At 41.9% G+C, this 15,421-nt stretch overlaps 2 protein-coding genes across 5 annotated transcripts; one reads left to right on the top strand and one right to left on the bottom strand.

Annotated features, from left to right (window-relative positions):
* Positions 1–889: 889 nt before the first annotated feature.
* On the bottom strand, positions 890–1,731 carry lrrc10 (leucine rich repeat containing 10). The gene has a single exon (XM_049574599.1). It carries the CDS (start codon positions 1,714–1,716, stop codon positions 892–894), a length of 825 nt encoding a protein of 274 aa, XP_049430556.1. The 5' UTR covers positions 1,717–1,731; the 3' UTR covers positions 890–891.
* A 3,235-nt stretch (positions 1,732–4,966) lies between these two features.
* Positions 4,967–15,421, top strand: cnot2 (CCR4-NOT transcription complex, subunit 2). Of its 4 annotated transcripts, none has more exons than XM_049573764.1 (15): positions 4,967–5,107; positions 6,227–6,355; positions 6,465–6,537; positions 6,757–6,904; positions 7,044–7,226; positions 7,373–7,452; positions 7,942–8,067; positions 8,313–8,437; positions 8,586–8,703; positions 9,067–9,223; positions 11,273–11,334; positions 11,718–11,767; positions 11,874–11,974; positions 13,724–13,868; positions 13,962–15,421. In XM_049573764.1, exons 2-15 carry the CDS (start codon positions 6,239–6,241, stop codon positions 14,046–14,048), a joined length of 1,572 nt encoding a protein of 523 aa, XP_049429721.1. In that variant the 5' UTR covers positions 4,967–5,107; positions 6,227–6,238; the 3' UTR covers positions 14,049–15,421. The 4 variants fall into 4 exon arrangements, with proteins under 4 accessions (XP_049429721.1, XP_049429718.1, XP_049429719.1 ...); XM_049573761.1 differs by having other exon boundaries at positions 6,444–6,537; XM_049573762.1 differs by lacking the exon at positions 4,967–5,107 and adding an exon at positions 5,272–5,364 and having other exon boundaries at positions 6,444–6,537.

The raw sequence follows: 15,421 nt of genomic DNA, 5'->3' as shown, positions 1-15,421 counted from the left end.
GACTGATGTCACCATTGTTTGGTGATGTTTTAAAAATGCAAAGTTGGCGTAAAGAAGGGACTTCTTAGCGGCTCTACAGCACAATGTCTGTGTAAAAAGGGCTACTGGCTCCCTCACAGGGCTCCTCTTGTGAAAATAGTTGGAGGCCTCTGTGTGGTGTTTTTAAACTTGAATAGACTTGCTCCCAGTGAATGTTTTGCTCCTTGCAATCAATGAATTAAGGCTGTATATTTGCATTTTTAAGGAAAAGGACAACCAGCATATTTGAAGAACAATTAATCACCTAACATGTATTTACAGATACATAACACATTAAGACAGGATTGTTGTGGACCTTAAAATGTCTGTGCACATTAGATAGTTAGTAGTATTCATTAAAAGATAAGAAACCAAAATATATCTTTTATGGATTCGCCATATTGATATAGTTCCAACTAGGCTTTATACTTCCTCAGCATAATAGAATTCTGAAATTCAGTTATGGCTTTAGGTTTTTGATTTTCAGTGGCCCCCCTGTGGCCACCTCTATGAAAAATTTCTGGGAGCACCACTGCTTGCACAATAAATTAATATAGTTTGGAAACAAATAGGAATTGACGGTGTCACTGTTGTTGCAGCTAATCATTTATAGGCATACACAGAGTTTTATAAATTCATACAGTGTAAGTAACCAAATATGTCAAACATTTTTTATTTCAGAATTCAAGTTTTCCCCTTCACAAGCTACATTTTTGTACAACTCTGTGTCTTATTTTTAAGCTCATACAATTGGCTTTGCCATATATGGAGCAAATGCCATTGGCTTGCTGTACAACACACCACTTGGCGTTAAGTGTTCCACTTGAACGTCATACTGTCCCGCCAGGCCTCGCCACATTTTGTTCCTTGACCCTAAATGTTGTGCTCCTCCTCCTGTTGCACTTCTGTGACCTCTGCTGTAGTCTCACTTGCTGCTTTCGACCCGCCATCTTCCTGCTCATCATCTGAGCTGTCCGCCCAGCGCCCAACTCTTCTGACTCCTTCGGCCACTGCCGGGGCATTAACACAGGGGTTGTGGTCATAGATGACAAGTTTCAACCCCTGCATGTGAGACAGGCCTGGGAAGTAGCGTATTCTGTTCCGATCCACATCAATAACAGCTAGTAAGTGCATTTCCAGCAACACTGGTGGGAACGCTGTCAGCTGGTTCCCAGCAAGCCAGATACTTCTTAACTCCTCCAGCCCTCCAAGCTCTTTTGGTAAACTCTGTATCTGGTTATAACCAAGATGCAGGGTCTTGAGATTAGAGAGCTCACAAACCACCTTGGGGAAGACAGTGAAGCAATTAGTCTCCAGCCACAGCGTACTGAGTTCCTTGAGCTCTCTCAGTTCCTTGGGGAGGCGGTAGAGCCTGTTGTTACCCAGGTAAAGGATGCTGAGCTGGGGCAATCTGCACACAGCTGCAGGGAGCTCTTCAAAGCAGTTAAAGTCAAGCGCCAGGAGCTGCAGCTTCTTCAGGCCCTGCAGCTCAGCCGGTAAGCTGCTGAGGTTGTTGTCACTCAGGTAGAGCTTCACCAGCTCATTGAACACGCAGGCAGCAGCAGGCATCCGACGCAGCTGCCGGCTGCTCAGGTCCAGGGTCCGATCGAGGGGCATTTCCTTCAGGTCCCCCACTAGGAAGCGTTGGCAGCGCTCTGAGGGAATGAAGGCGATGACGCCTCGCATGGCGTTACCCATCCTGCCCAGTCTCTGACACACCACTGGACCTCCACATCAATTTAGTCCCAGACAAGGGCTGCTCTGAGGTAAAGCTGTTGGCGTCTTCTAGCAAATATCATGGCATCCCATTAACGCTCCTCCACCGCCCCTCTGGAGTTATTGATCTTGAGGGAAACAAAAGTTTGCAACAGTGAAATGCATCTGTGTAATACTGCGTCAACATAAGATGCTGCATGTAGCATCAGTTACATAAATATGATGCTGAGCTAAAACCTTTTGTCATAACAGCCATGCTGGCAATTTATTCACAATGAAAACAAGCATCAACAAGGAAACAGAAAACATAATAAGCATTAGATGATAATGATGCGAACTGAAAAACACCTACTTTCCTGCTGTTTTCCTGCTGATGTCCATGACTCTCAGCAACTCCTACAGTAAGCCATTTGTTTATCCAACTTAATGGGCTGAAAACGTATTGTATTCCCTGGGCAGATATTCCCCAGTGCAGTCCTCTCACTATCTCTCAGTGGCTCTGAGCTTTGCCCTGACTCTCATGGCGATAGCAACCACTAGCTACTCTCTCCTCCCCATTTATGCCTAATGACTTTCCCCCCTTCTTCTGTGAGATGACAGAGGTGGGAGAGAGAGACAGGGAGGGGCACAGTGCAAAGCATAAGAAGCTTTGTGATGAAAGAGCAGCGAAGGTCATTTACATTCTGTTTTAATCGTCCCAGACACAATTCTGGGTCTGTGCCACCGGGCCAGTCGAGTGGGCCCGTGCTGTGGAATAATCTCAAGAATTTGTCAGTGTGTGAGGGGAGACCAAAGAGAGTGTTTTGCTCTGACTTAGACTGTTGTAAATTATAGGGGGCAGAGAAGGGACATGAAGTTACAGGTTCCAGGGAAAACTAAGAGGTGTACTGAGGGGTGTATGGCTCTGTAGGTCTGTGTTTTGTCAACGACACTTTTTAACTGCATAAACATCAACTGTGTGGTTATTGCTGAGTCAAGACTTCAGTGCCATAAGCATCAAAAATGCACGTGCTCATGTTTTTGTTTTCCATGAAAGCATAAAGTTTTCACTTAAGAATATAATTTCCCATTTATCTTTCTTGGTGGAGTCTAAGTCCTGGTGTGTATGAAGTGTCACGTCATCCCTGCCTGCCTGAGGTGTGATTTTCCCATGCTATCGTGCATACCTTCATTAGGGCTATTTTCCAACTAGATAAAACAGAAAAGGAATTTCATTTTCCTTATCAAACAACGGTTGCCCCTTGTCTGTTTTCACTCACTGGCAGACTGTTTTTAGCACTTGTCCTTCTGCTTATCCACTCGCTGCCTGGGGGCCTCAAACAGGCAATAGTACAACCCACACCAAGCACACAAAAACAGCCATGTGACTGCCATAGTAGGGCCTGTTCAAGGCAGATATGCTGATTTAATTAATTGTCCTATTAGGTGATTACCAGAGCACTGAATGCAACAATGCTGTCATTAATATCTTTGACCTGCTTTTGCTGCCATGACAAGTCAAAATGTCTGCTGTAAAAAAAAGTCTATAAAATGCTGATGATTCCAAAGTTAAGAATGAGCCTTCAAGTTCAATCATAATAGCTGCAGTTAGCCTAATAGTGGGTGATTCTAAAATTAAACCAGAGAGCTGACAGGCAGAGATGCTATGGTCACTCCAATCCAAATGTGGTAATAAAAGGAACCCTCAAGCCACCACTTTCTGTGTGCATGGATGGATGACAGAGCAGGCCTATTGGGCACAGGCCCAGGGGTCCAAAAAGTCAGTGACCCCACTGGCCTTCACCTGCAACACTCAAATTAACACATACCAACCAACCAAAGAGATGCACAGGATACGAAAAAAGGGCACAAAATATCTACAAAAAGGGGAAAAACAACCACAAAAGCCCTTTTAACAGGCCCGCTACAAAGTCCCTTCTTTACGCCGCCTTTGCATTTTTACACAGAACCAAATGATGGTGACATCATTCCATTCCAGTGTGATTTTAGACAGCATGCCAGCATCAAAAGAGGTGTAACAGGCGTGACGTAGCATAAGCCTCTAGTGTGATATAAAACATATGCATCAGCAACACTTTATAAACAATAACAATGACATAAACACGGCAATACAAATCATTTACCATTCCTGTAATATGGCGGCTGATTTTGTCATTTGCTTGGAGGGTAAGGAGCTCCTGAAACTCATTTACCAATTTGCAGACACTTTTGGCTGCTGTTTTTCTTTGTTGAGTTAGCTGCTAACTGATAACAGCTATTTTCAAAATCTCCTGGCGTTGGGTGGCACGCATGATATGTCGTCAGAACATCACACCTGTCCTGCCTATGGTAGCCTGCTGGGTGTCCTGTTTATACAGACACGGTTTTGGCACTGTTACTACCTCCCATTAAAGGTTAAAGGCGAGACAACTCTGTCCCCCCATTCCGCGACAGTACCATATATTCATTACTATGAGATGGCATTACGGCATGATATTCTCACCTTGAACAGGCAGTGTTGAAATGACAAAACAATACAACAACAAAAGAGGCAAAAGCACCACAAACTCTGTGTGTCTTGCTCCTATGTAGGAGACATGGTAGGGCCTTTTGCATATCAGTGCCCAGGGGCCCATTGTCTCATAATCCGCCCATGTTTGTGGGCTGTTTTTTATGGTGGGAAAACTACCTGACCCCAGGTTTGCTGTGTGACACTTAAACATAAATGTAGGAATATGCAACATGTAAGCTCAAGGTCATAAAGGTAGCTTGTATTTTGACACAGGGCCCCTTGTCCTTATTATGTTAACTGGCTTTGTGTTTTAGTTGTATATACTACCAAACAATGTTTTAGTTAATTTAGCACAAATCCAGTGAACCAGGAGTTTTGGGGGTCCCTGGAGTTCTGGGGCCCCAGGGCAGTTGCCCAATTTGCCTTGTTGGTTAGGCCCAGAGAAATCTGAAAGAACAGTGGGCCTACTCTGGTGCCAATGTCACAGACTTAAAAAGTTAAACAAATCTGAATGATCTGAATAATTTGACATTAATACTGACAGAGGCATCCTCTGTAGTGACTGCAGCTACAGACAGCACATATTCATATACTGCAAGACACCTTATGATCACAGGAGGGAGGCAGAGGCTTGACAGACGTGCCTTTATGCATATTCACAGGCAAAATGTACATTATATTTATATGGCAGTTTTTTTCGCACTGTTGTTGGTGACTGCTCAGCACCCTGTGAAACTGATGGAGTTCACTTTCTGACATGTTCAGTTTTGTGTACGGAAGTGGTCAGCAGGTTGTAAGGTCAGAGGGTAAAGGCTATAGCTCTTTCGATTGAGAATACACACAGCCATCTTGGATCTAACGTAGAGAAGGGAAATTAATGCGGTGAGGATATTTTGCTTATTTATCGTCATATTAAGTCGGCTCGGGTCACATTTAAGCTTTCAGCATGAGCGGTTTATGTCGCTGTGTCCCTCCGTGTCGATACGGAGCGAGTCTTTAGCCTTTAGCTCCGGCAGATTGTCGCTGCTGGGCTGCCTGCTACTGCTGTTGGCTGCAAGCGGAGCGTAAACTGAGCCGAGAAAACGGACAGCTGACTGTGGATATATGGAGGCAGAGAGGGCCCAAATGACTGCCTTATAGTAACTGCTGCTTGTTAGCTATGTCAGGGTGTTTGGGGGTTGTAAGGTGTCGGTACGTTGTGGTACTTAGCTCCCTGTGAAGGCTGCCTGGTTGCGAACTGACGTTAAGCTAGCTAAGCTAACACAGATTGATTGCAAGCGCTTAGCCTGCTAACGGTAGCGAACTACACTACTATTGGCTAACTAGCATGTTAGCATTGCTGATGTTAATTTACTCAACAGTGTCAAATTAGGTAACTATTAAGCTTTTAAGACGTACTGTGAGCCATAGTGGTTTAACAGGGAGAATATTAGAGGTTAGACCTGCTGTCAGCTGGTTTATATAACAAGTTATGGATAAGATAAGTAGTTTATAATGTTACAGAAGTTCAGCATGTTCTTCCTTTATGCGGGCACATGACTACAAAGTAGACACTCACTGTTCAAAACTTTATTTTAACAACCCCAAGATGCCAAATATGTCACAGTGATCCACAAAGAAATGAGAGTAAATGATGCATCCAGAGTTTACCATTTGATTTAAAGATGCACTCATGGAGAATCCTTTCCTCTTGTATAAATAGTTGATTAGATACTAGGGATGTGTAGTGTCAGTGAACTGCTGGAGCAGAAAACAAAACATTCCAGTGCTGTCAATATTGTAAAAAAAAACAAAAAACAAAAAAAAGGTTGTAAAACATTGTACAATAACTTAAAGTGAAACTTAGATGGATTAACAGAGATATTTTCAACATTTGGTTTTGAAGAGGAATCAGATAGCAATGTGAACATCACTGTGAAATGTATGTTTGTCCATTTCTTTACCTCTTGCCAAACTTTTTTCCCTTGCACATTTTTAACAGCATCTATTCTCTCTCTTCAGGTGACAAAAGGCATGTTTGGTGCTAGAAAGAAATTTGTAGAGTTCGTCGAGGTAGTCGATAACGACTTTTCCGATGAAAGCATGTACTACAGCCAGCCGTCGATGTTCCCACATCGGTCGGAAAAAGATGTGAGTTTTGTCCACATATCTGCACACTTCTGTCATTTCTTGACTTGACACTTGAGGAGTCTTTTTCTAGTTATCTTACTCTTAATAGTCCTCAAATGTTTTCCTCCAGATGCTGTCCTCTCCCTCGCCGTCGTCGTCGGGTCAGCTGTCGCAGCTTGGTGCAAGTTTGTATGGTCCACAAAGTAAGTGTGTTTTCTACAGTCACTCACATAGCAGTTTTTCCACATGCAGATATATTATATCGATTATGAGTGTAGGTTTTATGGGGAACTATTGCTAATAAAACCTGAAAACTACTGAAAGTTTGAATGTGGGACATTTTGCAGATGAATTCACAAGGTTGTCTGACAGTGCTTGTCCCCCCCCCCCCCACCCCATTCTTCTTCTGTGTCTTTCTTCAGGTGCACTCGGGTTCTCGGTAAGGGGCATGGGGAACAGTACGCCTCAGTTAAATCGAAATCTAACGCAAGGCACGCAGTTACCAAGTCATATCACCCCCACAACAGGGGTCCCCACCATGTCCCTCCATACCCCTCCATCACCAAGCAGGTGTGTACTTTTTTGTGAGCTTGCAGCATCTGTTTGGATTCATACTTGCATGGTTTACAACCATAAGTAACTGGAAATAGAAATGATGGTTGATATGACGATCAAATCCGCTAAATCAGACCTGATGATGTTTTAACAGGGGGACATTGCCGATGAACACAAGGAACATGCTGAACCACTCTCAGGTCGGTCAAGGCATTGGGATGAGTGGCAGGACCAATAGTATGGGCAGCTCGGGGCTGGGCAGCCCCAACCGCAGCTCGCCAAGTATCATCTGTATGCCCAAACAGCAGCAAGCACGCCAGCCCTTCACCATAAACAGGTAGACGGATCCTGCATAACTCACTCGTCCTAGGAGAGACCTGCTGTTCTTTTTGTCCTCTTCAGTTCATGATATAGTTTTTCATTCTAAGGAAACTTATGGAAGCTGGCCTTATCATTTCTTTTGGTTTTCTTTTGTCTGTGCAGCATGTCAGGGTTTGGTATGAACCGCAATCAGGCTTTCGGGATGAACAACTCATTATCAAGCAACATCTTCAATGGCACAGGTTAGTGTGTTTTATCCTAGGTGGGTACACCAGTCGATTTATTACTTTGGGGTTTTATTTAAACAAAAACTCCTGTGTTTATATCAGATATTAAAAGAATAAATTCCACAAAGTGAGAATTACATTTCATAAATGCACCTTGCACAAGATAACCTTGTTCACTGATAAATGCAGTCAAGAGTATTTTTGTGACGCAGGAAGCACAACCACTTTTAGATGCAGCAACAGGTCAGAATGAAAATCAGTTTAAACTGATCTGGCTCTTTTGAAAAATCTGGGTATTTTTTGGGTATTCCTTTATGTGTGAAATTAATTTCTGTAAAGGCGTTGATTTATATTTGACTGCTGAAACAGACGGTGAGTAACAACCATACAAATGAGCAGTTGTGTTTCGTCGGCAGGGGTTAGTTAGGTGAGGGCTTTATCTTCATACATTTCAGCTGAAGGTAACATTACATAACACAAGTCTCTAACCTCCTGTTACTGCAGACGGGAGTGAAAATGTAACGGGACTGGATCTCTCCGACTTCCCTGCATTAGCAGACAGGAGTCGGAGAGAAGGGACTGGAAACCCAACACCAGTGCTCAACCCACTAGCTGGACGGGCTCCTTATGGTAAGCCATTAGGCTGGAGAAAGTGTCTTATTTTTATACACATTAAGCTGTAAGACGTAGACTCCCCTGTAAGAGGAAATGGATTTTAGCTTCTTGATTGGGTTCATAATACAAACCAAGGCTTTGTGTTAATGCACATCAGTAAAACAAGAATAGCTAATGATACCCATTTGTTGTAATATATTGCTCGTTACACCTTTGGGAATTGTAATATCTACTTCTCTGTGTTCATTATCATCATCAAGTTGGCATGGTGACGAAGCCATCGACTGAACAGACACAGGATTTCTCCATTCATAACGAGGACTTTCCCGCACTGCCTGGCCCAAACTATAAGGACCCCACGTTGAACAACGATGACAGCAAAACTGTAAGTGTGACCCACTGCTGACGCATCAACACAGTCTGGCAGGATATCTTTTGTTTTGCGTGTCTAGGTCACACATCAAGGAGAATTATTTATCGTGAACTCACATGTTTTATTTATGTGTTTAAAACTGATCTTCTTTGTTTTTCAGAACTTGAACTCCACAAGCAAGAGCACATCCAATGCAGATGGGCCGAAGTTCCCTGGAGACAAGACGGCCTCAGCACAGAACAACAACCAGAAGAAAGGGATCCAGGTGTTGCCCGATGGTGAGACCTCTCAGCCAATCGTATCGCTCCAATTCCACTGAGACATCCCTTCTTAATCGCACAACTTGGGTGAGGCAGTTGGGCTCTCGAGCCTGCATTTGGGGTTAGATAATTATTGGATGGGCTGCAGTGAGGAAACCAAAACAATATGTTCAGTGTGATACAGACCATCATCATCTTTCCATTAGTCTGTTTGTGACCCATCACTTGTTAAAAAATAATGGACTTGGTTTGCTCTCCAAAGCGTGCTAAAAGTGTGGGTTAGAAATAAGGAGGTAATGTATTGACAGTAAGTATTAACTGCAGTTCACAGCCCAGTTTCAGCAGTTTGTTGAGCTCTGAATTATCCTGCTGCTGCTGCAGGTCGGGTGACGAACATTCCCTCAGGAATGGTGACAGACCAATTCGGCATGATTGGCCTGTTGACGTTTATCCGGGCAGCAGAGACTGATCCGGGGATGGTCCATCTGGCGCTAGGAAGTGACCTCACGACACTGGGACTCAACTTAAACTCACCAGAGTAAGACAGCCCCTCTACCCTGAATACAGTAACTGTCAGATGTCATTAGCCAGTGGGTATATGTTCAACAAATGAAAAGGGGATTAATTAATCAATAGTTCACTAATTAAAATCAGTCGCCCATTTAAATGTTACATGACCTATAATACATGCTGCGGGCACATATGGTTACCATGGATACAGTGGCATTTGCCCAGCTTTCCTTTCACCAAACAAATCTTAGTTAAACTCAGGACCACTTGGCCCTCCTTTTTTACTAGTACAATTTTACACAGAGACAGATTTGGCTCTTGGCTCTGCACCTCTCCCTCTGTCCTAAGCCACCTGATGACCACAGGCATTTGCAGGGTTCCCACGGTCCTAAAAAACCCCCCTGGAAAAGTCATGGAATTTCACAATCACATTTTCACGGAATTAGTCAAAATCATTAAAAATTTTAGGAAAGTCGTTGAATTTTACTGTATATAATGAAATTGTTTTAATAATCTTCCACGGATAACTTTCCAAGTAATGTAACATAACAGCAAATTAATTTTCTGTAGCTGTCAACATAATGTAGCTCTAATATGCGTCGATGTGTGACAGCGTTTTATTTACTATCACATAGGTTTCGTCAGTTTTTTCCTGCCGTTGTCTCTCCCTCTTTGAATGCCAGCTAGCTGAAATCATGTTTGAATGGAGTTTGAATCTGATATGTTTGAAAAATGCCAGACAAATGGCACAGGGAAAAAAATCTGTGCGATGTGTTCTTCAAAAGTCATGGAAGAATTTAATATTTTGTCAATGAAAATGTACGGAGACCCTGCATATGAAAGCTGGTCATACAGTAACCCATTGGTTTATTTGATTTTATTTCACTGTAGAGCTCTCACTGTTTATCAGACCGAAGATGAGACCAGAATTAGCTAGCTAACCACTCCACAGCCTGTCCACCTTGCTTTCTGTGGCTTTAGACTGCCTCCCCAGGAACTGTCCCAGTACTGGTGGTCAGTGGCAGTGCTGGGTCTAACCTGTGTGACAGCAGCAACAGAAAGTTTGCTAATCTGATGATGAGGCAGGGCTGTCCGGTCTCCCAAAGCTGGAGTTTCCACCGGCTAGACTCAGCTTGCTGTGGCCTCTGACTGAGGGTTCATCTCCAGAGCTGCTGCTTTCTCTTGTGGCGAGATGGCCTGTAGCGGTAGAAAGGGAGGCAGAGGACACACACAGGAGCTTGCGTTAGCTGCATAAACATGAACTTGAGGCCGCAGCTGTGAACCTTTAGCTCTGGTTAGCAAAAGGCTACACGAGTAGCAACATTTTCTGTCCATCTCTGAAATGCTCCTCTGATATTGACACATATTTTGTTTTATTTGTTTGTCAAACTCTCTTTTCACTCTCTTTTTGATAAGTCAGTTTTCTTTTTTTGGGCTACTTTGCAGTTTTGTTCCTGCCACAATGCTGGAATAGCATCTTCAGGATTCTCTGCATGAAATCAGGCTTTAACCTATGAGACGTGCATATGCATATGATTTGTAGAACAACCAATAGGAATGCCCTCTCTCTCTAAAATGACCTGTGATTGTCCAAAGCTTCTCGTCATGGCCTAGATTTTCTCAAGCCAAAGAACGGAGCCAAGAGGTTCTCTCAGACCACTTGAATTATATTATGCTCAAAGTTTATTATGGTGTTTTTGCCCAATAAAACTGCAGACTCCAGCTTAAAAGACAAATGTTACTCAAGATGCCAAACTGTAATAGACAATTAAGATTTATGCAACAATACACAACACCTTTTAGCCAAAAAAATCCCAAAAATATCAGTAGAAAACTGGTTTCATGAGGTCCATGATCATTATTGGCAATTTTAAAAGTACTGAAATGTACAGTGAGTTTAATCGTCCAGCTTACTCCTTCTTGTTGACTGTTTTTCTATATCAGTGCATTGGTTTGACTCATTCTTGTTTTGTTAGTTTGTTCTGATACTTTTTAATTTATCTAAACTGTGTCTAGCAAATGTTCTGTTTTGATGTTCACAGTGACAAGAACTTACTCCAACTTTCTTTCCCGACAGAAACTTGTACCCCAAGTTCGCCTCTCCTTGGGCCTCATCACCTTGTCGACCTCAAGACATTGGTAAGACATTAACGTGAAGTATGTGGGGGAGTACGACTTTTTAATGTTTTATAATCGCCTTAATTTAGTGATCATTTGGCAGTCCTGATTAGCTTTTAAGATTTGGCAGAGTCTGAGCCAGTCTGAAGACATTTTTATGATGACATGTTGAGTATTGATATAGACCGAAAGGGAGATGAGGGGGAAGCTTCAAAATGTGGTTTGTCTCTTTTGAATGGTATCAGTATGATTTGTTAGTACAGAACAGCTGGCAGTCGATTCTAAGAGAGGAGGCATTCAATAAGAAGAGAGCATCTTACAAAACATTCACATGTGGACATTTTTGTATTGAATCGTGATTTTAATGGTGTTTTAGTCACTCTTGCTTGCTCTTGCCTTTTCAGACTTCCACGTCCCGTCTGAATACTTAACAAATATCCACATAAGGGACAAGGTAAGTATGAGCACCAGGACATTGATACAATAAGTGGCTTCAGTCATCAGGGAGTGTATGTGGGTACAAAACTAATTATCTGTACTCTTTGCTGTCCTGATTCCAGTTGGCTGCAATTAAACTGGCACGATATGGTGAGGACCTGTTGTTCTACCTGTACTACATGAATGGTGGAGACCTGCTACAGCTTCTGGCAGCTGTCGAGCTGTGAGTACTTCATTTCATGAATGGTTACTGCTGCATAAATGTTGTCTATCATAACTGTTAAATTCACACTATAAATAGTGTCTATTTAAGTTCGATGGTGTTTTTTTTCTCTATCTGGACATTGTTGACAGGCGTTTTCAAGTCCATTTAAAGTTAGTTAATAATAGCTATTTAAGTTTGTGGCAAGCTTTCAGCAGCTCATCCCTCTGTACTTGGCTTCCAAACAGCTTCATGGACAAAATTTCTGAACCTTTCCATGACTTTTCAAGGACCCAGAATAAAATTTCCATTACCATTCACAATGTATAACACAAACAGAACTGTAGACAATACTTAATTATAGTATAAATATTGAACAGCAGCCTTTTTTAATCTCTTATATTTGGTCGTGTTCACTTCATAAAGACAACTTCAAACTACGGGCACAGTCAATACATTGTCCCTAATTTTAAAAAATCTGTATAACACCTGGTATGGAAACATGTTACATGACACTGTCACAACGTTAAGTTTCTTGTCCTACAAACGTATAACATTTCAAGTTTATTCAGACATAATTCCAGCTAGCTGGCAGACATGGAGGGAGAGACAGAATGCAAGGAGAAAATGAAGAAGTGAAGAAGTGTTAGAGCTACATTATGTCAACAGCTGCAGGAAATAAATTTGCCCTTATTTTACATTTCATGGACCGTCATAATTGATAAAGCGCTTTTCAAAACAAAGTTACAAAGTGTTTTGGATTTGATTGATTTGATTTATTTATTTAGCACAATTGAACTAGACAACTGTGCAAGGGGGGACCAACATTGTTGGTCCCAGATTTTTGCAAATAAAAGCAGGCAATTTCAAGAAATACAAAGCACAGTACAGATAAAATAACGATAAAATACATCACTGAAGAAGATAAGCAAAGTCGGCACCAAATCGCCCTGTAGTCTGCACGGAGGTATATCGAATCAAACAATTAGAATAATACAAAAATAAAAGAATACAATAACCATTGATAATACAAGATAATAACAATAACAATAATCAAATAAGACATATAAAATAAACATTATGCTAAAAATAAATTTGAAGCTTTTTTGAACTGATAAGATTTAAGAAGCAATTTAAACAACTACTTCAACAATGAAAAAATTCCACGACTTTTCCAAAATGTTCAAGGATATTACTGATTTCATGACTTCTCCAGGCCTGGAAAACAAGATTGTGAAATCCTATGACTTTTCTAGGCTTTCCCTGACTGTGGGAACCCTGGCTTTAGAGTAAAGATTTGATTCATGTTTTTTTTTTTTTTTTTTTAAAGGTTCCTGGGGTTAAAGGTTTACTATGCAGGAATTGTCGGACCCTGTTTGTAAACAGTATTGCCAGCGAAAGTGAAAGCCAACCCTAGCTTTGTCTTGGCGTTTCACCTCACTGTATTTGCAGTTTTTCGGTGCTGTGTCCACGATTTTCATAGCTTGCTCTTGGATGTATGCTGCTTACGGTGTGGCACCTGGTCGCTAGGTTTATGTTAAGTCCTGACATCACCTGAGTGTTGTATCTCGGGATGTCCTGAACACAGCAAAATAAGAACAGGTAAAGGACACAGTCTCTGCAGATTAATACACCGCTGCGCACTTCCAGTGGATCGTAAGTGATGACTGAGAGGGATGAGTCTGTACATTGTGTTTGAGGAAAATACTGCATAGTACACCCTTTAAAATTCTTTTTTCCTTATTCCTTGTTCATAACTTCACTCTCCAGCTTTAACCGGGACTGGAGGTACCACAAAGAGGAGCGGGTTTGGATAACAAGGGCACCCGGCATGGAGCCTACACTGAAGACCAACACCTACGAGAGGGGAACCTACTACTTTTTTGATTGTCTTAACTGGAGGAAAGTAGCCAAGGTAAGAATCTGTCTTTCCACTGCACCTTCGCAAACAGCATCAGGTTTTACCGAACATTTCCTGTCATGTTAAAACTGTGTTTGCATCTCTAAGGAGTTTCATCTGGAGTACGACAAGCTGGAAGAGAGGCCACACGTGCCAACAACATTCAACTACAACCCAGCCCAGCAGGCCTTCTAAGGCCCGACCAGTCCAAAGGGACGCAGCGGTTCCTGCACATGACACTGTTGTCCAGGAGGGGGCGCTGTGGTTCACACAGCTTGGTTTTTATTCCTCGAGGATTTGGCTATCCGACTGCGGGGCCGTCAGCCACCATCAAAACTGCCCTGCCTTTCCAAAATTACATGCTGCCCAAAACACCAACACTTGTTCTGTTTTTATTCTTTATGTTCCTCCTGGGTTTTTTTTGTCTTGTTTTGAGCAGGGTCTGTGTTATGTTTACGTCTCTGAAGCCTCTGAAGTTTTCTTTTAGAACGGAGGACTGACCTTGTGGCACAGGACAGTGACAGAACAAGGTTTATGCCAGGTGTTTCGAACAGAAACAAGGCGAGGAAAGTTCACATCCTCAGACGCAAATGAAAGGGTGAAAGAAATGCAATGTTTATTGTTGCACTATATTTAGTAATAAAAGAACACAAAATTTGTTTGTGATTTTTTAATGTGAACACTCCCTGATATTTTTTTCCTTTTTTTTTTTTGTTTAAATGGGTTGGGGGGTTCATGCAACGTTTCCACATGCATCCCTTTTCATCTCACCCATTTTTTTCCCCTTCCATTTACATTGATTCCAACCTCTGTGTTTGCACCACCGAACTGTTTTCTGTCTCATCCTCTGTTTCTCCCTCTGTCCGTCTCTCGCTGTGAATTCTGTGCCAGTTGAACATGGACACAAATTTTGGGAGACTACTTTTGGTTCCCACGAATGTGGACGAATCCTCGCAGAGGCTAAACAGCGACACGTTGCTCCAGAGCAAACAAAACACTTTCCAGTCTTTGTTACAATTTTGTAAGAAATGTGTACATTTTTTGTTTCTTTGCATCACATAAATTAGTATATGTATGTACGAATGTGTATATATGATTGCTATATATATATATATATATGTATGTATATATATATATGACATCTATTTTGGAAGAAATTTTGCCCTGCCTTGTACCTCGTTTTTATGAGGTGAGCATGGATGCAATATGTGGACGCAACAGGACATTTCTGGATCTGCTGGACAGGGTGTCACATGGCACTGCGGGCACTTAACATCGAAATAATACAAAAATAAAATGTCATTTAAGGAAAGGCCTGATTCTCAGCCAAAAAAAAAAAGAACAACAAAATGAAAAAATAAACATGGAGATCATCCCCCCAGAGTTTGGAGCCCAAAGCAAAAGAAGGGATGTATTTCATTTCAAGCTGTTTGAACAGCCCTGAACAGCATTTCATAGGAAACGGAAAAATGACAAATTGAGGAGAGAAAAAAATCCAGACCAATCTTGTATTTTCTGAAGTTAAAAGCTTCTTTTCTTTGTATTAAAGCAGAAAAGGCTTTCCTGAA

The sequence above is a fragment of the Epinephelus fuscoguttatus genome, linkage group LG4, assembly GCF_011397635.1.
Source record: "Epinephelus fuscoguttatus linkage group LG4, E.fuscoguttatus.final_Chr_v1".
NCBI classification, from domain to species: Eukaryota; Metazoa; Chordata; class Actinopteri; order Perciformes; family Serranidae; genus Epinephelus; species Epinephelus fuscoguttatus.
The sequence above is the reverse complement of the archived record's forward strand: the minus strand, read 5'-3'. Positions and strand labels throughout refer to the sequence as shown.

Coding starts and splice junctions, on each gene's coding strand:
- lrrc10 (XM_049574599.1), bottom strand. CDS start 1,716: ATGGGTAACGCCATGCGAGGCGTCATCGCCTTCATTCCCTCAGAGCGC.
- cnot2 (XM_049573761.1), top strand. CDS start 6,239: ATGTTTGGTGCTAGAAAGAAATTTGTAGAGTTCGTCGAGGTAGTCGAT. Junction 9,224..11,272: donor CTCAACTTAAACTCACCAGA/GTAAGACAGCCC, acceptor CTTTCCCGACAG/AAACTTGTACCCCAAGTTCG. Junction 11,768..11,873: donor ATATCCACATAAGGGACAAG/GTAAGTATGAGC, acceptor TCCTGATTCCAG/TTGGCTGCAATTAAACTGGC.